The 25,967-nt window shown below is 46.1% G+C and overlaps 3 protein-coding genes across 7 annotated transcripts in view; 1 reads left to right on the plus strand and 2 right to left on the minus strand.

Annotated features, from left to right (window-relative positions):
• Positions 1–3,261, minus strand: part of DOCK11 (dedicator of cytokinesis 11) — a 153,663-nt gene extending 150,402 nt beyond the window's left edge. For all 4 annotated transcript variants that reach the window (XM_083595334.1, XM_083595336.1, XM_083595337.1 and 1 more), the window contains exon 1: positions 3,042–3,261. In XM_083595334.1, the coding sequence (XP_083451460.1) occupies positions 3,042–3,143 (102 nt within the window). In that variant the 5' untranslated portion in view covers positions 3,144–3,261. The remainder of the gene's footprint in view (positions 1–3,041) is intronic.
• KLHL13 (kelch like family member 13) overlaps positions 1–25,967 on the plus strand; it is a 1,461,558-nt gene that overhangs the window by 1,284,561 nt on the left and 151,030 nt on the right. The window lies entirely within an intron of this gene.
• The window catches only part of WDR44 (WD repeat domain 44), a 48,734-nt gene continuing 37,744 nt past the window's right edge, over positions 14,978–25,967 (minus strand). For both annotated transcript variants that reach the window (XM_083595356.1, XM_083595357.1), the window contains exons 13-20: positions 25,649–25,762; positions 23,363–23,485; positions 21,207–21,398; positions 20,836–20,937; positions 19,632–19,747; positions 18,939–19,066; positions 17,333–17,464; positions 14,978–16,117 (exon numbers count right to left, since the gene is read on the minus strand). In XM_083595356.1, coding sequence (XP_083451482.1) covers positions 16,023–16,117; positions 17,333–17,464; positions 18,939–19,066; positions 19,632–19,747; positions 20,836–20,937; positions 21,207–21,398; positions 23,363–23,485; positions 25,649–25,762 — 1,002 coding nt within the window. In that variant the 3' untranslated portion in view covers positions 14,978–16,022. The remainder of the gene's footprint in view (positions 16,118–17,332; positions 17,465–18,938; positions 19,067–19,631; positions 19,748–20,835; positions 20,938–21,206; positions 21,399–23,362; positions 23,486–25,648; positions 25,763–25,967) is intronic.

Here is a 25,967-nt window from a genome sequence, read left to right on the forward strand (position 1 = left end):
CCATAGGGATTAACTGGGGAGGGGGTGAACCATGGACTCCTTGAATTAAAAAGTGGGTTATATATTTAATAAATAAGCTCTTCTGCTTATCTGCTTAAGAAAGCTGGAGGGGCCAGCCAGATGGAGATGTCCGTCATCAACCTGGCATCCAGAGGTCTCCATGTGATTACAGTTGGACCCACGCCAGTTGCAAAACACACCTGGCTAATTTTGAACTTGGTGGCAGCTCCTGAGTTTCTCCCCACAGAGATGTGCCTGGAACCTTCATTAGACTGGGCGGGAGGGTGAATTATGAAGACGCATCTCTTTACCCTTTATTTTTAGGACTCACTTAATTTTTGTGATTGCAAGTGTGCCCCCCCCCCCACTTTCAACATTGTGTTCCACCCTGGGACTCTGGGATAAAGGTGGGAAATAAATTATAACAACATTGATATAGTAAAATAGGCCGCTTGAGCTCCTGTTTTTGTGGAGAAAGATTTCTGTAGCTGAAGCCACACCTAAAGCACCAGCCCTCCCCGTCTCCTGGCATGCCCATAGGAAACCATTTGCCGCCTCTTCAGCTCCTCATATTTCTGCTTTCTGAGAATATTTCTTCCCATAGAGCACAAATCCATACGGCGAGGGAACAGCATGGAAAACAAATCTCAGTGATACTTTGCACACACTTCAGAAGGCAGACCTCAGAGCATCCAGCTCTACCAAAGACTCACAAGCTGCCCCTGGCTGCTTCTGAAAACGTACTGCGTCTGCCAGCGGAATAAAACTCAGTTCCATAGCAGAGAGAGAAAGGGTGTTCAGCTTCCACAAAGGCAAAAACCAATCTAGCCCTGTGAGGTAGACTCAGCATTAACTAAAAACCTCATAACTCTGAGGCCCTGTGCCACCAAGGCATGTCACAATACACCTTTTATTTACAATGCCATTTAAAAAAAAAAAATCTCTTCCACCTAAAGCTTGAGGCTGTAATATGTAAGACCCAAACATTTCTTTGTCACTTTGTTCCTGGCCAAAACTAGCCAGGAACATACAGTGGTACTTCACAAGACGAAATTAATTCGTTCTGCGAGTTTTTCGTCTTGCGAATTTTTCGTCTTGCGAAGCACGGATTCCCTGGGTATTAACGGTTTTAAGAAAAAGGAAACAAACTCGCAAGACGTTTTCATCTTGCGATGCAAGCCCATAGGGAAATTCGTCTTGCGAAGCAACTCAAAAAATGAAAAACTCTTTCGTCTTGCGAGTTTTTCGTCTTACGAGGCATTTGTCTTGCGAGGTACCACTGTACTGTCACGGCAATATGTGCAGTATGTGCAGGTCTGGACTTTGCAAAGAGAGCCAATGATTTTCAATAATAATAATAATAATAATAATATAATAATAATAATAATAATTTATTATTTCTACCCCGCCCATCTGGCTGGGTTTCCCCAGACACTCCGGGCAGCTTTCAACAGAACATTAAAACAAAATAGAACTTCAAACATTAAAAACTTCCCTAAACAGGTATATAAAGCTTCTAGCCCTCGTGTTTTTTTCTTTTTAAAAAGCGCTCTTTTAAAAGCTGCAGCTTGCTCTTTTCAAAAAGTACTCTTCTAGCCCTCCTGCTTGAAAAGACAAGCTTGAAAATGGGCAGGAAGCATCAGATAGCTAGAAGAACCGGCAGTTGAATGACGTGACTTGGACTGGTGCATCATGGGAGGAGAGGGTGGCAATTTTGACCGTAGTGCATCCACATGGTGAGCACAGGAGACACGGACTGCATAGGCTACACTGATCTTGCCAGCTGTGGCCACTAGACACTGGGGCAGCTCAATCATAACTCTAAGAGGATCTGTTTGGGTGCTTTCCTCAAATCAAAGCAAATCTCCAGACAACCCTGGCTGGCTCCTACTGCACTTCCTAGGCACAGCTCAAACCATCTCTGTTGCTCCTGGATGTTGGCATAAGCCCTCAGGATGGTTGGCAGGTGTGTTGTTTTAGGAAGACAACATGGCAAGGGTCTGGTTGCACTATAGGAACACAACCTAAGGAAAGCCTCACTACAGGATCAGGCTCAGGGGGCCCCATCTAGCCCAGCATCCTGTTCTCACTGTGGACAACCAGCTGGCCCAATGACAAGAAGCCCAATGCAGGACCTGAGTGCAAAACCGCTCTTCCCACCCGCGCACGCAAGACATCTCCGAAAGAATCCCAGGAACTGTAGCTTGCCCACAGAGCTACAATTCCCAACACCCTTAACACACCAGGATTCTGTTTTTGGTTGGAGCAGAGAAATGTGCTCTAAATGTACAGTGTGTGTGAACGCAGCCCAGACACTCTGCCTGGACAGCGAAGGGGGAATAACATAGAGATAGGGGCTAGTCCTAGTAGCTGCTGAAGGCCTCATCACCCTCAAACCACCACTTCAAACCATCCATCCTGCAGACCAGCCTCCAAACTCTAGCTTGGCCTCCTTCTCTCTGCCCGACAAGCTGGCATCTCCCCTATGGGGCGCAGCTGGGCTCTGGGTTCCTATGCCGCAAGTATTTGGTCCTTAGGGCTGGACGGGCAACTAACACGCTAAGCCTCCTTCTCTTCCCCGCCCCAGGAAACCTCCTCCTTCTCCTCTTCTGGGTGGAGCCTTCCTTCCCCTTCTGAGGGCGGAGGAGCGGCTTAGAGCTGTTCCGAGAGAGGGGGCCTCTCTCCCAGCCCACCGCGGGAGCCCACCACAGACGCAGCTGGTCCCTGCCGTCCTGCCCAGCTGCGCGCAGCCACGCCCCCTCGCTGACACCAGCTCTCCATCCTCGCTTCACCCCAAAGCACCCAGACCCCTTCCCGCCGCGCGCTTCACACCCTGTTCCTCCTTTCCCCACCAGCTACCTCCCGAGGCCCAGCAGCAGCAGAAGAAGAAGGCCGCCTCTGGGCATGCACAGAGAGCGAGCCGGCGGCTCGCAGGAAAGAGGCGTGAGCGCACGCCGCAGGCTGGAAGCTACCCGGCACCGCCGCCACCACGCGCCCCCGCGTTGCCCGGCGCGCCCCGGAATTAAAGCCCGGCTCCTTACCAGCCCCGGCGAGGCGCGCACCGCCTCCGAGACGCTCTGCCGCAGCTCTGCTGCCGTGCCCGGCTTGCTCAGCCGCTTCGTGAATTTGCGCACCTCGGCCATCGCTCCCGACAGCCGGAGCAGCAGAAACAGTTGCAAGGATAGCCCTGAGTCCGAGCCCGCCAGAGGGTCCGGCTCGCCTCCCTCCCGCCCAGGCGAAGGAGGAGCGAGGGGCTGGACCAGAGCAGCCCTCCCCGGCTGGAGACAAAGGAAGGAAGGCGGGGGGCGAGGAGGAGAGCGTGGCAGACGCGAGCCGGGGCCGGCAGGGAGCAGCACAGAGGGTCTGGCGAAGCCCAGTTCCGGGTCTTCCTCGCATCTTCCACAGGACCGGCTTTTCCTCCTCTTAGACCGGGTCAGCACAGTATCGCAGACCCTGGCTGGCAGTCGTTCTCAGGGGCTTTCAGGCATTCCCAGCATGTCGCTGGGGAACTGAACATCTTCCGCTGAGCTGGGATCCTTTAAGAACACACGGGAGCTGCCTCAGACTTGAGTCAGAACGGGAATGCATCTTGTTCAGTATTATTTATGCCAGGGTTTCCCAAACTTGGATCTCCCGCTGTTTTTCGACTACAACCCCCATCATCCCTTGCCACTGATCCTGGTAGCTAAGCATGATGGAAGTTGTAGTCCAAAACAAGTTGGAGGCTCAAGTCTGGGAAACCCCATTCTACAATGACCAGCCGCCAAGACTCTCCAGGATTTCAGGCAGGGAGTCTTTAGCGGTCCTGCTGTGGGCGGAAGATGGGGCTTCTGCAGCAAAAGGGATGGACGCAGATGGTGCTGTGGGTTAAACCACAGAGCCTAGGGCTTGCCGATCAGAAGGTCGGCGGTTTGAATCCCCGCGACGAGCTGAGCTCCCGTTGCTTGGTCCCTGCTCCTGCCCACCTAGCAGTTCAAAAGCACGTCAAAGTGCAAGTAGATAAATAGGTACCACTCCGGCGGGAAGGTAAACGGCGTTTCCGTGCGCTGCTCTGGTTCGCCAAAAGCGGCTTAGTCATGCTGGCCATATGACCCGGAAAACCAGAAAAACTGTACACCAGCTCCCTTGGCCAATAAAGCGAGATGAGCGCCACAATCCCAGAGTTGGCCACGACTGGACCTAACGATCAGGAGTCCCTTTACCTTTACCTAAGCCACAGCCCTTCCCTCCAGAAGGGGAGGGTTCAGTTTCCTGCCCCTGCAAGAGACGTGCCCCCAAACTGCACCCCTGGAAGGAAGTGACTTCTGCCTGTCACAGCAAGCCTCTTTCCTATCACAGCACTTTGTAAAAGGGCAGTATAGAAATTTAATTCTTAATAATATGATAATAATGTATCGTGTTAATGCCAATACAAGGACCAACCTGATGCTGTTGAGCTGCAACAGAAAGCAGAGGGCTGGATCCAGGTAAGGCTGTACAAGAGGGCCTCCCTCCCTTCAGCAGTCTGAGTGAGAAACTGGCCTCCAGAAGTGTAATACAGTATGTACTTTGTACCAGTGCTTGGGTTATGGAACGCAAGAGGGAAAGGGCTGCAGCTTAATTGCCCCAGGTTCAATTCCTGGCATCTCCCAGTGGGACTGGGGTAGACCCGCCTGAAACTTTAATGAGCCTCTGCCTGCCAGTGTGGATAATGCTGGGCTATATGGACTAATGGTTCGTGTGACTCTTCCTGTGCTCTTCAGGGAGCCTTAAAAAACAAAGCTTCCTCCAAACATTGAGCAAATCATGACTTTCCACCAAACTCTCCTAAAGTTGAAGCTATGGCAGAAGCACCCTGTGATTTGAGCATAAGAGACTGTACATTGTTCCAAAAGCTCTGTTTCATTTCCCCCAGATTTTGGACCGTGCAGCTTCTCTTCCCCCACCCACTAATAAACCACTACCCATCATCAGTGCTTATATGACAAGGAAGTGATGTGGTAGAGACTGAATTTCCTGCTCACATTTACGTACCAGTTCAGATTTCAGTTCACTTCCCTATTTGTCTTCACGCTTTGTTGTTGTTGTTTTTTCCCCCAATAATTTTTTATTATTTTTTTCCAAATGTCTTAAACACAATACAGTGGTACCTCGGGTTAAGTACTTAATTCGTTCCGGAGGTCTGTACTTAACCTGAAACTGTTCTTAACCCGAAGCACCACTTTAGCTAATGGGGCCTCCTGCTGCTGCTGCGCTGCCGGAACACAATTTCTGTTCTCATCCTGAAGCAAAGTTCTTAACTTGAAGCAATAGTTCTGGGTTAGCGGAATCTGTAACCTGAAGCGTATGTAACCCGAGGTACCACTGTACAGCTTAACAATATTATTCTCCTTTCAATCTATACCTTATCCGAATTAACTTCCCTCTTCTGGCTTCTCTACATTGCTCTTACTTAAGCATGATTACTATATATACATTCTATAAATGTCTATAATTCCTTAATAAATTTTTGTATTACACTTTACACATACATTCCTTATTACAGCATTACATCTTGTGGCCTAACCAAATGTTTACAATAAACATTATGAGTTTTATTTCAGTCCTGTGAGTGTCTTTATGTACAGTTTTCTTTAAGTATACCATAAATTTGGACCATTCTCTTTGGAATTTCTCATCGTCCTGCTGTCGGATTCTTCCAGTTAGCCTTGCTATTTCCTCATACTTGTTGTTGTTTAGTCGTTTAGTCGTGTCCGACTCTTCGTGACCCCCTGGACCAGAGCACACCAGGCACTCCTGTCTTCCACTGCCTCCCGCAGTTTGGTCAAACTCATGCTGGTAGCTTCGAGAACACTGTCCCACCATCTCGTCCTCTGTTGTCCCCTTCTCCTTGTGCCCTCCATCTTTCCCAACATCAGGGTCTTTTCCAGGGAGTCTTCTCATGAGGTGGCCCAAAGTCTTCATGGTAGGGAGTGGCAAAAAAGGAAATGTTAGTGGCAGCACCTATCATCCTAATGGAAGCTTGGCTGCCACCTCTCAAGTGCAGGGCTCTCTTTGTGGTAGCCCCAGCACCAAATGTTCTGCCCAGGTCCTTTGCTGTTTCACTCTTTCTTTTGAAGCATCATTTCCCATAGCATGGTGCCATATAGCAAGTCACATGATTGGTTCATTACTGATTTGTTTTCCAGGATTTGGACAGGAGACTTTCCCAAGGAAACACCAGTGATTGGACCTGGAACCTTTGCATGCAAAGCAGATGCTCTTTCACTGAACTACCCTGGAAGATGGTATTCCAATGTCCTAAATATCTAAGAGCTGCTGGATCAGAAGCCAAACCAGGCCAGCATCCCACCATAGCAGCCAACCTTATATCCACAGGAAGCCCAAAAGCAGAATATGAGCACCACAGCACTCTGCCAACCTGCAATTCCCAGCAACTGGTACTTAAAAGAGTTTTCCCTGACATTGGGAGCACAGCATAGTCATAGGCAGTCTGTATCTCCTGTGCAAAGGTCTATACCGCTTTTAAAAACTATTCAAGCTGTGAAAAGATGTTGGATTGAACTTTTGTGGTCTCTAGCTGTTATGATAAAGATAATAGGGATTAAAATTGTTTAAGTTATTAAATTTAAAAATAAAAAGTTGAGTGGAAAATAAGGTGATATTTTAAAAGGAATGTTAAGAGATTAGGATTTGCTGGATTAACAAGTTGAACTAGAAAACAAGAAGGGGAGGTATGAGGAAGTCAAAGAATCATGTTATTGAAAAACTGTTATTGAAATTGATTTGTTTTTAATATTTTTCTTTTTCTTTTTCTTTTTGTGTTTATATAAAATTGGAAAATCTAATAAATATTCATATAAAAAAAATTAAAAACTATTCAAGCTGGTGGCCATTAAACAAAGAAATCCATCTCCCCATCACCTGCTTAAAGGGTATGCAAATCAATATGCGTGCGCACACACACCTCAGGTGCATATAAACCCTCCCTTTTAGATAGCCCAATTGTTTAAATTGAAATCTCCTGTTTATAGAAATGATTCTTGTCACATCTTTAGCTGCTCCGTAAATGCCTTGTTTCTGGAGTAATTTTTAAGTATTTAAAAATTAAAACCATAGTCTCTCCTTAGAACATTCTATGTTTTAAAATAAGCCAGAGGTTTTCAACCTTTTTGAGTTTACAATTCCATTGACCAACTATATTATTTCTGCAGCTCCCATGTGGGGCTCAGGAGCCCAGTTATTTCACCCCTTGCCTGCAGACCTGGCAGCTTCCTCTCCTCTCCCCTCTCCTTGGAAGCCCTCCGGGCAGCTGCCTGCAGCCCCTGGTCTCTGAGCTGCGCTCCCCCTGCCCCAAAGAGAGGGGCCTCCCAGAGGCACCATTCGCCTGGGGAGCTTGTAGCCAGGGCTGCTGCAACAAACAACTGTGCAAGCCTTTGGGAGGCAGAGATGTGAGAGGGCATCAGAGGAGGGAGGGAAAGAAAGGGGGACAGAGGCCAGGGTTGCCTGTGGCGCCCCGACCATCATTCAATGCACCCCAGGGGGCCACGGCACACAGGTTGAGAACCACTGAACTAAGCAATGAATTGTGCCGCTTTCTCTGCAAGCTTCACCTCCCTCCCATCTTACTTCCAGTTCAAAAATAAAAAATGAATTTGGACTTCCAGAAAGATGCGTCAGTTCAAAAACCAGGCTTCGGAGCTCCGGAGGACTCTAATTGACTTTAATTGCTCAGGAAAGTGATTTTCCTTTCTCCACTTTTAAACTTACCAATTCACTGAGAACTTATCAGCACTTTCTTATCTATGTTATACGAAACACTCTGGGCAAGCACTGTGAGAAGCATCCTGGGCAGGCCGTTAGCTGCTAGCTGTTAATTGCCAGCTCCCCTTGTTTTTTGACTTCCTGGCAGTCATTACACAGAGAAGCTCCTCAATAGAACAAACTGAGCACTTTTTCCCTTTCCTTTCCTGCTAAGGAATCCTCTCCTTGTTTACTCCTCACCACATTATTATGCCTGCTTGTAAACACTACAGGGATATGAGAAGGAAGTCCTTTCACCAGCTCCCAAACGATAAAAAATGGAGGACTTCTTTAACAAATCTGTTTTTACAGTTTCAACAAAAAGCCAGTTTTCCCCTTTTGAAGTTGATTGTGAATGTGAGGAGAATACTTGGAGTGGGAGTGCAGAACTAGATTCAGCGATGGGGCAAGCTGACTCTCAGCTTCAAATAGAGGAAGAAATAACAAGTAGGGAGAGCACCCAATTAACTTTAATTGCAAGAACGGTTGAACACATCTTCCAGCAAATTCGAGGTATTGCCTCCCAAATAACTCAGTTATCCAAAGAGGTCCATAGATTATCTGTTAATAATAAGCAGGTACCAATAGACCACCAAAGCACCAAAGTGAAATGGCGTCAACAAGAGTAGACCCCTAAGCTCAACACAGAATGTGTAGAGGTACTTAAAACCAATTCATCTAATCTTTCAACCAAAAAAGATCTGCATGACAATCTGTGGAAGTTCAGATCAAATTCCTAACTGGAAAGGCGCCCAACGTGCCAAACGACATCTATCAGACTTACTTGGAATTGGACTTACAGAGATCGATCTAGTTGGGACTGAATCCCTGAATATCACAAACCAATTCCAAAAAATCATGTTAACTTTTTCCTCTACCAGACTGCCTTTACTGATCCACAAGTTGAAACCCAGATTGTCAAGCAGAGGAGTTTTTCCAACCCAGGTATTTCACAATTCTATTGTCATGCCCTTATGCAAGATGAGGACTAGGGCTACAGAGTGACCCACAAAACCAAAGCCTGGATCTCCAATGGCAGTAATGACATCGCAAACAAACTTGATAAGCCGGGAAGAAACAGACATGCCCGAGTTGAATCCACAGAATCATGCTCAACATCAGTATTATCCCTTGGAAGATGATTTCCTCAACTCCTTTAGGAACCTCTCTCAAGAAAAGCAACAAACAGTTATCAAGAGGCTTGACCTTATGAGCCAGACATTGAAAGAGAACAAAGAATCGGAGGTAGAGACTGACAACAAACCCAGTGTCCATAACTGCTTGATATCTACGGAACCACCAGAATTCTGGACAAAGATTAGACATTTAGATGAGGAGGAGTTAGGAACTACACTTAAGGAATCTCCGCTGGTGAGTACAGTGGTACCTCGGGTTAAGTACTTACCATTCGTTCAAGAGGTCTGTTCTTAACCTGAAACTGTTCTTAACCTGAAGCACCACTTTAGCTAATGGGGCCTCCTGCTGCCGCTGCGCCACCAGAGCCCAATTTCTGTTCTTATCCTGAAGCAAAGTTTTTAACCTGAAGCACTATTTCTGGGTTAGTGGAGTCTGTAACCTGAAGCGTATGTAACCTGAAGCGTATGTAACCTGAAGCACCACTTTAGCTAATGGGGCCTCCTGCTGCCGCTGCGCCACCAGAGCCCAATTTCTGTTCTCATCCTGAAGCAAAGTTTTTAACCTGAAGCACTATTTCTGGGTTAGCGGAGTCTGTAACCTGAAGCGTATGTAACCTGAAGCGTATGTAACCTGAGGTACCACTGTAATTTGCAAAGTAAAGGTCCGGTGAACACTTCATGCCCAACAACTGAAATTATTGAACATCTGGATCACACTACTAGTATAAATGATACCGTTGCCTCAAAAATTGGCAAACTCTAAAAGCACAATGACCAGCAATTTACTAAGAGGAAATCACTAGAAAACAAACAAACTTCTATCATGGAATGTAACAGGGTGGCTGAACAAGATTCAAGACAGCAATTTCTGTTCCTATTTACAAACACATGATATCATTTTCCTGCAAGAAACCTGGGGAAAAGAAGGTACAACGGTTGAATTACAGGGTTTTACAAGTTACACCCAACCAGCATTTAAAACTACAAAGCACGGAAGGCCTAGCGGGGGGCTGGCAGTGCTGGTGTCACCATCTCTTAATGTAACAATTCAACTGTGCCCCTCGCTGACCACCCCTAATTTTTTAGCACTGTCCCTCTCCGATAGTCTTCTGAGAAATACTTAATGTATTTGTGTGTATATTCCCCCAGTAAAGTCCTGTGGGGAACTGAGTTCATATTGGGAAAGACTTGACCAACTACTCGAAAGTATAGACTCTTTGTCGCCCAACCCTTGGTTTGTCTTGGGGGACGACTTCAATGCCCAGATTGGCCTTGTCTCCCCACAAAATATAATATTATCTGGACTAAACTTGGAGGACGAACCCGAAATCTGCCAGAGGGCAGCAATGGACAGCACCTCTAACCGCGCTGGGAAATACCTCTGTGAACTTATAATTAAGCACAATCTTTTGTTATGTAATGGGCACAGACAAGGGGGTCAGGAGGGGTATTTTACTTTTATTTCCCTCAGTGGATTTACTAGCACCATAGATTATATCCTAACATCTAATAATGTGCCAGTTAATTGAGACACCCTTAGGATAATCCCCAGAGCTGAAAGTGACCACTTTCCACTTGAGTTATCTCTTGCACCATTTGTTTCTCCTGCTTTCCCTAAAATATTGGATGAAACGGAATATCTGATACTTGGAGATAGACGGTTAAAATGGAATGCACAGGTCCAGAAAAAAATGATCCAGATCCTGGATTCTCATGAGTTGGCTTTATTAAAGGGGGAAATGTTGTTAGAAACAGGAAATGTAATCGGACTCTGTGAAAATATAATTAACCGAATGCGCCCACTGATGACCACAACCAGTGTGATCAAAAATAAAAAGTTCAAAAGACAGACATGGTTCGATAAGGAATGTCAGAATAGTAAAAAAACGTCTATCTAGGGAACTTAGAAAATCAAAGATAAAACATGATAAGCACAATCTTGCTCTGCAAGCTGAGGTAGCTCAATTACGATACAATTATAAACTATTTCTTAAAAGTAAGAAACAAATACCGTATATTATGAGCAACAGTGGAAAGCACTGGGAGATGCAGCACTTCAAAAAGACTCACAGAAATTTTGGCATCTGGTTGCCCAAGGCACAAATGGGCTGGGCTACTCGTTAGAAGCATCTGTCCAAGGGAAGGATTGGGTGACATATTTTACAGGAATATATAGCCCTTTTTGCAACTGCTGCCAGGAAACTTAAAAAAAATATATAGCCGAGATAGCTATCAACTGTAAAGGAGATGAATTTATTTGACCCCATCTACACCAAGCTGTATCTTTCTCACTAAACTTTGTACATAATTGTCTATTGTATTATTTAATATTACTTTTAATATATTAGTGGACCCGCGGTAATTTTAGCTTATAAATTTTATTGTCTAATGTTTCAATTTGTATATTAAGGAGTTTCTATAGCTTTGTGCTGGCAGGGATGCGGGTGGCACTGTGGTCTAAACCACAGAGCCTAGGGCTTGCCAATCAGAAGGTTCGAATCCCTGCGACGGAGTGAGCTCCCGTTGCTCAGTCCCTGCTCCTGCCAACCTAGCAGTTCAAAAGCATGTCAAAGTGCAAGTAGATAAATAGGTACTGCTCCAGCAGGAAGATAAACAGCGTTTCCGTGCGCTGCTCTGGTTCGCCAGAAGCGGCTTAGTCATGCTGGCCACATGATCCGGAAGCTGTATACCGGCTCCCTCGTCCAGTAAAGCGAGATGAGCACCGCAATCCCACAGTCGTCCACGACTGGACTTAACTGTCAGGGGTCCTTTACCTTTTTATAGTGTTGTGCAGATTAGGTCATGCTTTGACAATACAAATGTTTTAAGTTTTTGTATCAAATTAGTATATTTTTTATTGAATGACACTGTATACATTGCAGCAGCCTTTGGCTATAAGCAATAAACTTGACTGAGTGAAATGAGTTCAGCGAGTGCATTGACCAGAACAGCACCTTCATTACTAGTTTTATTCATTTCCCACTTTGATGACTTCATTTCTGCTCACATGTACAACTTACTGCTTGTAAACCACTTCAGTAAAGAACATAGCATAAGAACCTAAGAAGAGCCTCCTGGATGAGGCCAATGGCCCATCAAGTCCAGCATCCTGTTCTCACAGGGGCCAACCAGGTGCCCATTGTGGGAAACATGGAAGCAGGATCCGAGCACCAGAGCAGCCTCTCCCCTTGTGTGGCTTCCAGCAACTGGGACTGAGGAGCATTGCTGTTTCCAACTGTGAAGGCAGAGCGGAGCCATTGTGGCGGGCAGCCATTGATTGCTTCCTTCTCCATGAATTTGTCCAATCTTCTTTTAAAACCCTGTAGGTTGCTGGCCTCCCAAGGGAGTGTGTTTCATAGTTTATGCACCACATGAAGTCTTTTATCTTTACTAGATCTTCCAATGTTCAGCTCCATTGATGTCCAGGAGTTCTGGTGTCACGTGAGAGAAAAACTATTCACTTTCTCCAAATCATGAATAATTTTATAAGTTTCTATCGTGTCCCCTCTTACTCATCTTTTCTCTAAACTAAAAATTCCCAAAATTGTGCAGCTTTTCTTCATTAGCCTAAGTAGCTAAGTTTAAGCAAGATGAAGAAAGCAGTATTCAAATATACTTAATGAAACCAGTGGTATATTCAAATTGCTGCACACAGGCACATCTTTACAGCATGTCTATGGTAGAAATATTAAGAAGCTTAAGCTGTTAAAAGGCTTTCTTCAGGGAATTCCCGGGACTTTTAGCTATGTGTTGAGAAGTGTTGTCAAAGGTCTCTCCCTCCACTGCTGAATATTCCAGGTACGGGGGCTTTGTAATTAGCACCACCGCATTTAAACAGCTCCAAAAGTGTTTGGATAATTAGTGTTCTATTGAAAGTGAAAAGGATTTCAAGGAAGGGAATCACCCATGAAATCACCCATGTCTTCCACACTAGCAAACTCATGATCCAACTGATGGCTCTTGTGAACTATCCACAGACCAGAGAGTGTATTGGAAAGCTTGGGGGGGGGGGAGTACAAAAATATCTTAAAGGGGGGGGTGAAGCCCTCAAAAGCAGGTCCCTAAGGACAAGGAGGGACACGGGTGGTGCTGTGGTCTAAACCACAGAGCCTAGGGCTTGCCGATCAGAAGGTCGGCAGTTCAAATCCCCGCAACGGGGTGAGCTCCCATTGCTCAGTCCCTGCTCCTGCCCACCTAGCAGTTCGAAAGCACAAAAGTGCAAGTAGATAAATAGCGGGAAGGTAAACAGTGTTTCCGTGCACTGCTTTGGTGTGTTCTCAGTATTCACCCACTGTAATTTGTTTGACCCGTTTTTGATTTCTGAATTTTAAATTGTTGCAACATGCTCTGTGACATGGTGAAAGGAGAGTATTGGATTTAATAAACAAGCAAACAAATAACTAAATAGTCCCCATACTATCCTTCCACAAACAGAAATGGCACTCCCCACCCCAGGTTTTATAAATAGTCCAGCAATGCAAATGGTCTTCTAATTGCTTTACAACAGGCTTCCCCCAACTGGCGCCCTCAACAGCTGTGCTGGCTGAGGTTGATGGGAAATGTAGTGCAAGTATCTGCAGGGCACCAAGTTGGAATACAGTGGTACCTCAGGTTAAGAACTTAATTCGTTCTGGAGGTCCGTTCTTAACCTGAAACTGTTCTTAACCTGAAGCACCACTTTAGTTAATGGGGCCTCCTGCTGCCACCGCACCACCGGAGCACGGTTTTTCTTCTCATCCTGAAGCAAAGTTCTTAACCCGAGGTACTATTTCTGGGTTAGCAGAGTCTGTAACCTGAAGTGTCTGTAACCTGAGGTACCACTGTACCTAATTTAGACGAGGGCTGGAGAACCTTTCGCCTTCCAGATGTTGCTGGACTCACCTCCCACCCGCCATGGACGACCAGGTTCCCCAGCCCTCCTTCAGACCATTCTGAATTTCAGACCCTTTTTGGTTCCTGTCTGATATTTTCTGTGAACTCAAAGAAGTTTGAACTTAAACCAGCATGGTACAGATTATCTCGTTTGTATTTTACGCCTCTCAGTTCTAGAACCAGTGCCTGTCTCCACTAGATGGCCCTCTGTGTTTAGAGTTTATGAAGAACATGTGAGATCTGTAACAAAATGTTGCAGCTTAAGAGGGTTCAGGGTTTCAGCCAGCAAGCTGTACTGTCTTTCAGGAAACCCCATCCCTTTCTGCCTTTTCCCCACAACAGACACTGAATCATCTCAAGTATTACAGGCCAAGGTAAAGAGATGTGTTTTCAGTATTCGCCAAAAGTTGTATCGTTAAAGTGTGACACTGATCTCTGAGGGGAGGGAGTTCCACAACTTAGGGGCTGCCACAGAGAATTTTGAGGGCAAGGGGCCACCAAAGAAGGCCCCCTCTGCCGATCCTAACACCTGTGGGGGTCTGTAGGGAAGGAGACAGTCTCTCAGATATTTGGTGCCTAATTGTTTACCACTTATATCACTAGCGTGATCACCTTGAGTTGGGCCCCAAAATGAACTGGGAACCAATGTAGCTGTTTTTTAGAACAGGAGTTATATGAGTTCTAAAAGCAACTCCAGTCAGTAATTTGACAACTTAAGTTTCCAAGCCACTTTCAAGTGCAGCCTCACATAGAGGGCAGTGTAATAATCCACTTCCCAGTCCTCTGGCCAAGTCATCTCTGTCTAAACATGGCTGTGGCTAGAAATAGGCATTCCTCCTGGCCACCTGAGGTTCAAAGTGACAATGCTGGGTCCCGAGTCTGCCCAGGGTACAAACCTACTCTGCAGCCCCATCTAGGACAGGCTCCTTCTGGACTCAAGAACTTGGAACACAAACCACCTCTGTGCTTTTAGGACTGAGTTTACCTTTTTGGGCCCATAACCAGTCCATCACTACCTGGGAACACCTGTGTAACACCTCAGCTGAATCTCTAGATTCAGATGAAACAGAGGCACAGAGCTAAGTGTCATCTGCATATTGGTGACACTTCACCAGTTGAAATCAGATGCAACCACCATCTCTGAGCCATGCAAAAAATGATGATGCAATAAAAGGACAAAAAGCAACTTCTCTTTCAACATGTGCAGTTTTAATGATACATCTTTTCTTTCTCCTCGGAAACAGGAACCATCAACAACATTTTATGGGTTGCAAGGCCCCAAAATGTTATTTCATTGGTATATCTTATGAATATTTACAAATACCTTTAAATTCAGTTAGCTCTAAACAAACAAAAAACCAACTTTTTTTAAACTACAATGCTTTAAAAAATATGTAAACAATTTTATTTTACACTGTTGTAAAATACAAGAATTGTTCCTAATGCAGCTTAATTTTTTTGTTTAAGGTGAGCATAGCCCAGTGCCCATGAATAAGGAATGAGAGACTCTTTCATAGAAATATTGTGCTCCAGTGTGCAACGGAAAGAGAAAGGAAAAGGTATATATTAAGAAAGGAATCTAGAGTGCACAACAATTAGAAGACAAGAGAAATCCACTTTAGAAAACATTGATACATGGTTGCTGCTAACCCACCCAGGCCAAGGGATGGAGGAAGGGCAGAAAAGACCTCACAGAACATTACAGGATCCGGCCACAAATTCAGCTTTGTTAACACAGATTTAGAAATAGATCAGCTTTGCTGGAAACAGGAATCTGGAGAGAGAGACTGCATGACATCTTTGCAAATAATAAAAATAAAAATAAAAATCCCCACCGCACCCCACCCTGGGAACCAATAAATTAAATTAAATATTCAGTTAAGCTCAGTTTGGTATGTGTCACCCCCCAAAGGGCAAGTGAATATCTCATTGCCCTTTTCATGCAGAATCCTGTGCATGGCAAACAGTTGCTTAGCAAAATAATTTTTCAGAGAAATGCAACGCTGAGTTGCTGTTTTGACCACGTCATTTATGGGCCTCTCTTTCTATTCTAAAAGCCGGGGGGAGTTAATAGTTGGGATGCTGCTTCCCCAGGAGGTCTGATGGCGCAGCTTTAAGTGAGAGTTCAAAAGATAAGCCAACCCTCGAACTCTATATTATACTTTGCTTCTCTGATCACATGATTCATACCCAGGTACCATCCATCATGATGCTGTCGAGTTACCAATGATTTCAAGATGTGTTTTTCTTCTTGTTGATGAAGACTTTGATGGCTCCGGTAAAGTCAGCCGACAGAAGCACTTCTGTGTGATCTGTCTTCAAAGCTCCTTAAAAGGGCAGAAGAAGCTGGTTTAGGAAATGGCACCAGGCATGAGGTAGCACACAGCAAACAGGTTAGGGGAGGGAAGCTCAGCTCTGCATGCACAGGGGTCCAACATCCCATCCCTGGCATCTGCAATGGGTGATGGGAAAGACCCTGGAGAGCTACTGCCAGCCAGAGTAGATAGCACTGCACAAGATAGGCCACATTCATCAGAGACTAGGAAAACACTAGTTGTTCACTTAACCCTGCTTTCTGGATATGCCTCAAGGCAGCTGGTAAAATAAAAGCACACAATAAAAGCTATAAAACACACACACACACACAATAAGAAGAAATCTAAACTCCAATTAAAAGGGGGCAACTGGAAGCAGCCTGGAAGGCCAAATCCACTTAAGGCTCCAAGAGAACACAATGGACTACTCCTGTGTCTGAAACAGAACAACGAAGGTCATCAGGCTGAGAGTGGGCAATCCAGCGTCTAGATGTCACCACTCCAACAGTCATCTGCCTAAGCCCCAAGGGCAGCCTCCCAAAACTGATGGACAGATTGGAAGACTGTCTTCTCCAGTATTAGGCAGCCCAGCACCTGGCCTTCATACTCAAGAGGTAATCGCGGAAAAAGCCCAAGCACTGTGTCCCTTCCTTGATGGTTGAAAGCAGAGTTGAAAGCAGTTCCCTAGAAATAAGCATGACTTGTGTCATCTGCTCAATAGCACAGAAGCATCATTTACAGCCCTCCACTGACATCTTGTCAAGGGTCTTCTAGTCCTTCACTCAATTATTCACCTTCCCATTGTTTAACAGATGGAGAAGTTACTTGTGCAGTGTGGGAGAGGAGAAATCACTCAGGATAACAGAACAGGGGAGGCAGGGAGAGAGAGAGATGAAGGGCCAGGCCTGAGAGCAGCCCTCTCAGGACTCAAAAGGAGCCGCTTGAAATCCCCAGCAGCAAGAGAAATCCACTAAGTTCAATTTAGAATCCTTCATTTCCCATTGACTCCTGTTCTCCCTTCTCATCTTATTCAGTCCTAGTATTCACACAACACTGAGCTCTCTGAAGTAGCTTATAGGTGAAATCAAACACATTTCAGTTGGGATTACCTACCTAATGGATGCGCTACTTCAAGAGATTTCCCTGCTCAAGGTTAAGGGTGACCCAGGGCCTGCCACAGAGTGCATTAGTTCTCAAAACCTCACCCCGAGGTGATAGGGCACCTACCAGAAGGAATGGGATCAGTTGATTCAGAATCTTCATTTTTGTTTTCGGGCTCCTGCTTTTCAGGTGTATCCAATGATACCATCAAGCTGGGATTTGGGGCAAAAATGGCAGATGTGACCACTGCATTATGTGCTACAAAGAGAAGAAAAGCAATCAGGACCCACCCTTTCGAAAAAAACGCAGGGAAAACAAGGAGTTCCTTGGAGTATGGAGGTTAATTGTAGGTAACTGGCAGATGCAATGGTGATTTTTAGGGATGGCTCTGATAGGAAGTATTTAAAGCTCCAATTCACGCACAAGGAATTGGTCAGAACAGGGGGAATACACTAAGTGAATACCCACACAAAAACCTGGTTTGCTTCTGATCCTTGAACACACCCTTGCGACCTTTTTTGTTACTGACATGGAATGTGTTCAGTCGCAACTCACAGGTCTGCCAGGCGCTACTCAATTCACCCAGGACAGCTAACCATCTGCCCAACCCAGAGACCACATAAGAGCCAATTCAAAGATGCCAGAAGGGAACATGGTTCATGCCTCATAAGCTCCTGGTCACCCTTAACCTTTTCACCTACTGCCTGGATGCCTTCACAAGCACCACCACCCCATCCTAGGATAGTCTAGTCCTACAGAGGACTGTTCCATGCACGTAGCCTTCCTGATCACGTAGAATATGCTGTTACCAAAACTGGATTCGATAGAAAACAACTGTGCCAAGACTTAAACCCACTCCTTTGAATAGCACAAGAAGCCCTAATCAAGCTAAGTGCTTCACAGGGGAAGAATAAGTGGTGTGGTTTTGTCATCAGCCATTCATATTTGGAGAAGACTTCTTCTAGCCACTTCAGGATCTGTAACACTCCCAGGCAGGCAGTCTTTTCTTACGAGGGGGGGCACCAGTCGCCCTCGAAATGCTGTTGGACCCCAGCTCCCATCAGCCCCAGTCAGAGGATGCAAGTGGTACCCCAGCAGCATCTGGAGGGCGCAAAGTTCCCCAGCTCAGGTTTATACAAGATTTGTGAAGAGCAGCAGGGAAGAGGACTGCGCTACATTTCTAAACAGGGGAAATTTTGTTTTGTTTTAAAATGCAGAAGGGTGGGGAGCTTCTGAAATGTCAACCTCCATACCTGTTGCAGTCTGCTCTGCCACCTTTCTGAGATAGGCGGATCAGATCGCTTTTTACATAAGTACGTTTGTACGGCTGGGCAGCAAGCAAGAGGTTTTTGCAGATGTACTGCAGGGGCACCCCCTTTTGGCTCTGCTCTTCCTGTTCAGCGACTATGTTGCCCCATTTTCATTTATCCCAAACAGCTCCATCCTTAACTGGATTGTTCCAGTGGGCTTTACTGGTTACACTGCTGGAGAGGGAAAGGGAGGAGGCTGGATCTGCACAGAGGCCCAAAGCATTCTGGGAGGCCATCTGACTAGCACTGAGGTCAGAACCCATCAACAAGAGGCTGGCCATTCTTGGGACACAAGCACTCGGTCACTCACAGGGGGCCTTGGGATACACAAGTCCCCGCCACATGCATGGCTTAAATTAAAGGTCTTGCAACTGAAAGGCAGCAGCTTCAGCTCAAACACTGAGGTGGCAGTGGGGCTTCACCTTTGACACCCTCCCAGAAGTCGTTGCGGTCCCTCCTGACGGAAGTAAACTTGCTTAAATCATGGTAGGTGCTCCAGATGTAAACGTATTTATCTTCAGAACCACTCACGATGTATGTGAAGTCGTGGCTGAGGAATGAGAGAAGAAAAACAATTCTCAATTACTTTCATTTCATCTTTTCTTGTTCCCATTGCTTCCTCCCACAAGACAGGAAATTCATGGCTTAAAACAAAGTCAAAGGGTACGCTGTGTGTCAATGCTACTTTGTTTATTACTTTCTTATTCTGCCAAGAGCTCAGGGGGGTGCACAGGGTTCTCTCCTCCCATATCCCATAATGACCTTAGCTACCCTTTGGGTTTGATGAGTTGGAAGATGGTGACTGGTTCAAGGTCCATGTCTTGACTAGTGGATATTTCAACCCAGATCTCCCCAGTGCTAGCTTGAGATTCCATCTGCTACACTACAGAAGAGACCACGAAAAGCACACAAAAAACAAAATTTCTGAAACGCTTAATTTCAGAAGCAGAAAACATGGTCTGTTCATGTATGTTCATCTATCTCTACAAATATGCAAAGAGCAACTTAAATCTGCATGATGAAGTCAAGGCGTGCACTGCGTTCTTCTTCCCAGAAAGGGTTGCAGGGGGGAGGGAGTCTAGGAAGTCCTGGCTATGAGCCATTTCTTTCTTTACCTGAAGCTGGCTTTGATCTGGCTGCTGCTGTTGACATAGCCCTTGTATTTCATAGACAGAGACAAATCTCTCAGGTCATAGAGTCGGATTCGGGAGTCGTTTGACGTCACCAGGATCTGGCAAGAAAAGTTAAAAAAAAATAAATCCATCAGCGGAAAGAGTTGAGAAGTAGAAGCTAGACTGGCCTGCCATTTCTGCACTGAGCTTCAGAAATGACCAGAGCTCAGACCTAGCCAGATGTCAAACTCTGTTCCCAGAGAAGCATTTTTCCACCAAGTGGAAAATGTGTGGGATCTGCTGGCAGTGAGGGAAGAGCACTCTGTACATGCTTAAATGCTCTCCATTACTGATCTAGCTTGCTGACCAGAACCAAAGTTGAGACAGTTTCTAAATCTTCTCATTGGAGAAACAGAAGGGCTTCTTCCGTGGGTTGACAACCTGAGCATTAGCCGGCCTCTGAATCTCCTTCCAGCCTTTTGAGTTGAGGCACAAAGAGTGTGGGGTGGGGGTTGCTACATACTACCATCAGCTTTGGCACTACTTTTCAGGGTATTCTGAGTTCATGTTCACTGTAATGTTGACATATGGTAAATTAATTGTTAATTGTTGGTTTGTGCATGCTGTATTATATTTTTTATTTCATTTGTTACTGTAATACTGTAACAACATTATCAATGCAAACATTAAAAACACATTTTCAAAAACAAAGATCATAGGACAGACAGCATCATTGTGTGCCATAGACCTGGTTTAATATGTGCACCTTCTGAAAGCTCATCCACAAAAATTCAGAAAACAACGTTGCCAGCTATACATCTACACAGATGGGCACACCAACTGAGCAGGCACTTCCATGCACCACTGCACACACGGCTTGGCAGTAGGATCACAAAGGAGGGCCAGCCCAGCAGATCTCAAGGCATGGGAACTGGCAGTCATTCAGGGCTTTCTAAGTTTGCAACAAAACCATGCATTGGGCCCAGAAGCAAAACAGCAGTCAGCATTGTTTGTGCAGGGCTGTGTTACACGGGTTCAAACAGAAGCACCAGATGCAACTCTGGAGGCTGCACTCTGGACTAGCTGCGGCTTCCACACCATCACTCCAGGTTTGTGAAACTATGCAATGTAGGTAACATTAAATGGACTTGTGGAATTGTACACAATGACCAAAGAGTGTGAGTGTCTTCAAAGTAAGAGGAGCTACCTTGTTTTCTCCTGGCAGTGGCTCAATTCCAGTGATTTTCCTACCAACTCGATTCCGCCCTCTAGTTGACCGCACGTGGATCTGTGTATGATACTTTAAGTGCTAAAGAGAAATAAAACAAGAAGAAATTCCTTGGAATATACACAGGGTTCACCGAGCTCTGCTCTGCATCCTGAAGTGGCCAAAACTGGATTGGAACCCGGAAGCAGCTCAAGGGAAAACAGTTGGTGTTGGCAGTGGGTACTTGAGACACTATTAGTTCCATAAAATGGGGCTTCTTTCTGAATGTTTTGAACCACAGCAACAATCCTACTTACTGGTTGTCTCCCTTGAATGAACCAGGTGGCATCAATTGTGGTAGCAGGGCTTACCTCTGTGTCGTAGAAGATACACCGGCCATCATAGGTGCCAATAACAGCGTATTTGCCATTCTGGCAAAAGTTGGCTGCTGTGATCAGCTTGGTCTGCCCATCCACTTCATTCCAGAGGGCCACTTTTTTGTCAGGAATGTTCCAAAGTCGCAGCTTTCCATCCAGCGAGCCACTTAAGAAGTATCTGTCATCCTAAAAGAGGATAGATGCCACAAGAAATGTGTTATTGGTGGCAACTTCTTTGAGGCCTTCTGTTATGTTGTCTTCACCCCACTGGAAATGGGCACACAGGTACAGGGCCAACTTTACTCTATTAGAATCTCACCATTCCTGACATTCAGGTAAACTTTGGTGTCTGCATGAGTGCAAATTCATGGGCTTGTTGTACATCACACATTCTCAAACATGCAAACTGAGGTTGGTAGGTCCCACAGGCACCATCTTAAGATAGGTACAATGTGTATCTTGATAACTCTTTCATGTACCCTTACTCAAAGAAGCACAGAATTGTAGAGTTGGAAGGAACACCAAGGGTCATCCAGTCCAACCCCCTGCAATTCAGGAATGACAGATAAATGATCTCTGACAGATGCCCATCCAACCTCTGCTTACAAACCTCCAATGAAGGAGAGCCCACCGCCTTGTGAGGTAGTCCGTTCCACTGTTGAATACATCTTACCATCAGAAAGTTCCTCCTGATGTTCCAGCAGGAATCTCCTTCCTTGGCATTTGAATCCACTGGTTTGGGTCCTGCCCTCTGGAGCAGCAGAAAACAAGCTTGCTCCATCTTCCATGAGACAGCCCTTCAGATAATTGAAGATGGCTATCTTATCACCTCTCTGTGCTCTCTTCTCCAGGCTAAACAAAGAGCAGGAAGCATAGAGAAGAGGATAGCTTCCAGGTTGTCCATTGAAAGTGCAGTAAGAGAGGGAAGGAGAACACCGTTCCAATGAAGAAAGGGCGAGCTAGGAGTGACAAGAGGCAGACCGAGGAGGATGCCTCTTGCCAGAAACTGCAGCACAGCGCAGGGCCTAAATACTGCGGTATTTCCTGCACATCTGCAGCTCACCCAAGAAGTGCGGACAAGGGTGGTCCAGAAGCCCCAGCTGGTGCTGCAGTTGGTGTGCAGGTTCGCCCGTGAGGAGGAAAGTGGAGCTGAAGGGGGAGTGGGATGCTCCAGGAGCACCCTGCAGCTGGTAAGTTGGGGGGGTCATTAAGAGGAGGAGGAATGCAGAGAAGCAGCAACAGCGGCTGCAACCAGAGCAAGTTATGGGTCAAGAGTTATGGGCAGAAGTTATGGGCAGAAGAAATGGGAAGCAGAGGCATCAGTGCTAGGGTCCAGGTAGCACAGAAGGAGCAACAGTGCTGCCAGACCTCAAGGCAAAAGGTGGCCAACCAGAGGTGGCAGGGGGGACAGACCCTGGTTGAAGCTCTGAGGCTGCCTTGGTGTGGGGTGACTGGGCGCCGTGTGGTTCCAGTGGGTTTTAGATTTCCATGGAGCCTGGGGAAAAGAGGGGAGCAGGAGGGGATACCTGATGACCCCCAGCCTCTGATCTGTTTCTTTCTTCGTTCATTTCCTCGGACACTTGCACATGGGAGAGGTTGAGCTGGCAATCAGGAGGTGCTGCTTCACAGGAAAGAGGAGGTGGTGGAGACGACTGGGGAGATGCTGGAGGTTTTGTGCAAGCCCACAGAGGAGGGAGAGGAGGCAACAGCAGCACCAGTGTCCACCATGGACTTTGGGGGATGGGGTGGAGATGGGCCTGGTTTTAGTGCATGGTTTCAGTGGACTGACCTGCAGGGACACAGCATGATAGGCTCCACAGGGGTGGGTGGGGAGAGGGAGGGCCCATCCTTGAGACAGTTATGGTAAGGCTGTGGAGAGGGGGTAGGATTGTACAGAGCATGGAGAGAGAGGGTGGGGTGTGCAGGGATGTCTGTGTTTATCCTGGTGGCACAGTGTGGTTTGGAATGTATTTCTGAAGTGTGTTTTATCGTCTATGGTGCTAGTTTTAGTGCTTAATAAAGCCTATTGCAAACACCTTATCATCCTGGCCCCCTCTCCTCTCCACAACTTCCAGCTTGACACACAAACTCAATCCTCTATTCATATTTAAAATTCAAAACTGGGTTAGAAACGAGGCCATCTCCCTTACCCGCGGATGGAAGGCTATAGCAGTGACGAAGTCAATGTGCTGGAAACAGCAGAGGCACTCCCGCCTGGATATGTGCCAGAGCCTGACTGTCTTATCCATAGAAGAAGAGAGTAGAAAGTAATTCTGGGGGGGATCAAAATGGCATGCATTATTTCTGAGACATATAAAATATAAAGAGAGTGCAGAGCCCTGATGCAATCTACTGTTAAGTTTCATCTATTCGGCATGGAAGAGATCTCTCTCATTGCTTGCAGTTCAGCAAAAAGGGATTGGGGAAAAGAGTAAGCCTTCATGCGTGTTAATGATGCGAGTTCACTTCAACTAGTAAGTGCAGCAGCGGCAAACAAACTCTGGTTACAGGACCAGAGAGGTTCCTCCAGGAGATCAGGAATGGTGGAAAGAGTTTGTCTGCCTTTCCTGATCTTTCATCATGGCCGACAGCTGTGGAGTGGGTGTGTTACTGGCCCATGGAGAGAACAGCAATGTACCCCTATCTGGGCAGATAAACTATATGATGATAATGATGATAATGATGATTTATTTCTTGTACCCCACCCATTTGAGTGGGCTGCCCCAGCCACTCTGGGCATCTTCCAAGGAAATATAAAGGAACACAACAAAACATCAAACATTAAAAGCTTGCCGAAACAGGGCTGCCTTCAGATGTCTATGAAAAATTAAGAAAAAAACAAGGGCATGAAAAACTGATTTCACTGTTTCTCACAATGTGGATGGGAAATTGTTATCACTACAATAAGCCTGCAATTTATGTTCTGTGGATCGCAACTGAAGCCAAAATTGCCTATCATCAAAAGCCAATGCCAATGTCATTTCCCCCAGAACCCCTCCTTTTTTGCCACGTGTGTAAGTTGTGGGCTTACAGTACAATAAAGTGATGGGCTGGTATTTCTTCTCCTTAAGGCTGCTTCCCCCACCCTGGAGCCCTCAAGGCATTCTGAACTACAACCCCCATCAGCTTTGATTATTGGCCACACTGGTTGGGGGGCTAAGGGAGCTGCAGGCCAAAGCATCTGGAGGGCACCAGGTTGGGGAAGGCTGATGTAAGGTCTGCTTCTCTGGCTGCACCCTCCTGTCCTATAAAGTTAGGTGCCTTATCCACTGTACTGTCCCACTGTGGAATGATCCCAGGTGGGCCACAGCTCAGTGGCAGAGCACGTAGAATCATAGAATCATAGAATCATAGAGTTGGAAGAGACCACAAGGGCCATCGAGTCCAACCCCCTGCCAAGCAGGAAACACCATCAGAGCACTCCTGACATTTTGAATCATAGAATCATAGAATCATAGAGTTGGAAGAGACCACAAGGGCCATCGAGTCCAACCCCCTGCCAAGCAGGAAACACCATCAGAGCACTCCTGACATATGGTTGTCAAGCCTCTGCTTAAAGACCTCCAAAGAAGGAGACTCCACCACACTCCTTGGCAGCAAATTCCACTGTCGAACAGCTCTTACTGTCAGGAAGTTCTTCCTAATGTTTAGGTGGAATCTTCTTTCTTGTAGTTTGGATCCATTGCTCCGTGTCCGCTTCTCTGGAGCAGCAGAAAACAACCTTTCTCCCTCCTCTATGTGACATCCTTTTATATATTTGAACATGGCTATCATATCACCCCTTAACCTCCTCTTCTCCAGGCTAAACATGCCCAGCTCCCTTAGCCGTTCCTCATAAGGCATCGTTTCCAGGCCTTTGACCATTTTGGTTGCCCTCCTCTGGACACGTTCCAGTTTGTCAGTGTCCTTCTTGAACTGTGGTGCCCAGAACTGGACACAGTACTCCAGGTGAGGTCTGACCAGAGCAGAATACAGTGGCACTATTACTTCCCTTGATCTAGATGCTATACTCCTATTGATGCAGCCCAGAATTGCATTGGCTTTTTTAGCTGCCGCGTCACACTGTTGGCTCATGTCAAGTTTGTGGTCAACCAAGACTCCTAGATCCTTTTCACATGTACTGCTCTCAAGCCAGGTGTCACCCATCTTGTATTTGTGCCTCTCATTTCTTTTGCCCAAGTGCAATACTTTACATTTCTCCCTGTTAAAATTCATTTTGTTTGTTTTGGCCCAGTTCTCTAATCTGTCAAGGTCGTTTTGAAGGTGCCAGGTTCAACCTCCAGCATTTGAATTCAGAAGGTGCCAGGTTCAACCTCCAGCATTTCCAGGTAGCCCTGGAAACGGCTCCTCTTTGAAATCCCGGAAAAACCTAAACACAACTTGAAAACAAGCAATATATTGCTGCTCCTATTTATGAGAAGTCCAAGATGTCTTACTTTAGACCAGGACAAGTCCAGGAGATCTGCCGTGTGACCTTTGTATTTGCAGAATGGCCGCTGGCGAAATGGTGTGTTTTTATCATCAGGGTCCTCATCGGCCCCACTGCAAACCTAACAAACAGATATACAAGAACTGTGAGACGCAGGAGGAACAGAGAGTCCCAAGTGCATTGAGAATCTGCAATTAGGGATCCTGTCAATAGCAGGAGTTACATTCCCACTGAAAGGAAAGGTGTTCTGGAGCTCCATTAGCACACTACAGCTCCTGTTCCTGAATTGGGGAAGTGAATGCCAGCATGTTTTTAAAACCTCTATC

Source organism: Podarcis filfolensis, assembly GCF_964270895.1.
Source record: "Podarcis filfolensis genome assembly, chromosome: Z".
NCBI lineage: Eukaryota > Metazoa > Chordata > Lepidosauria > Squamata > Lacertidae > Podarcis > Podarcis filfolensis.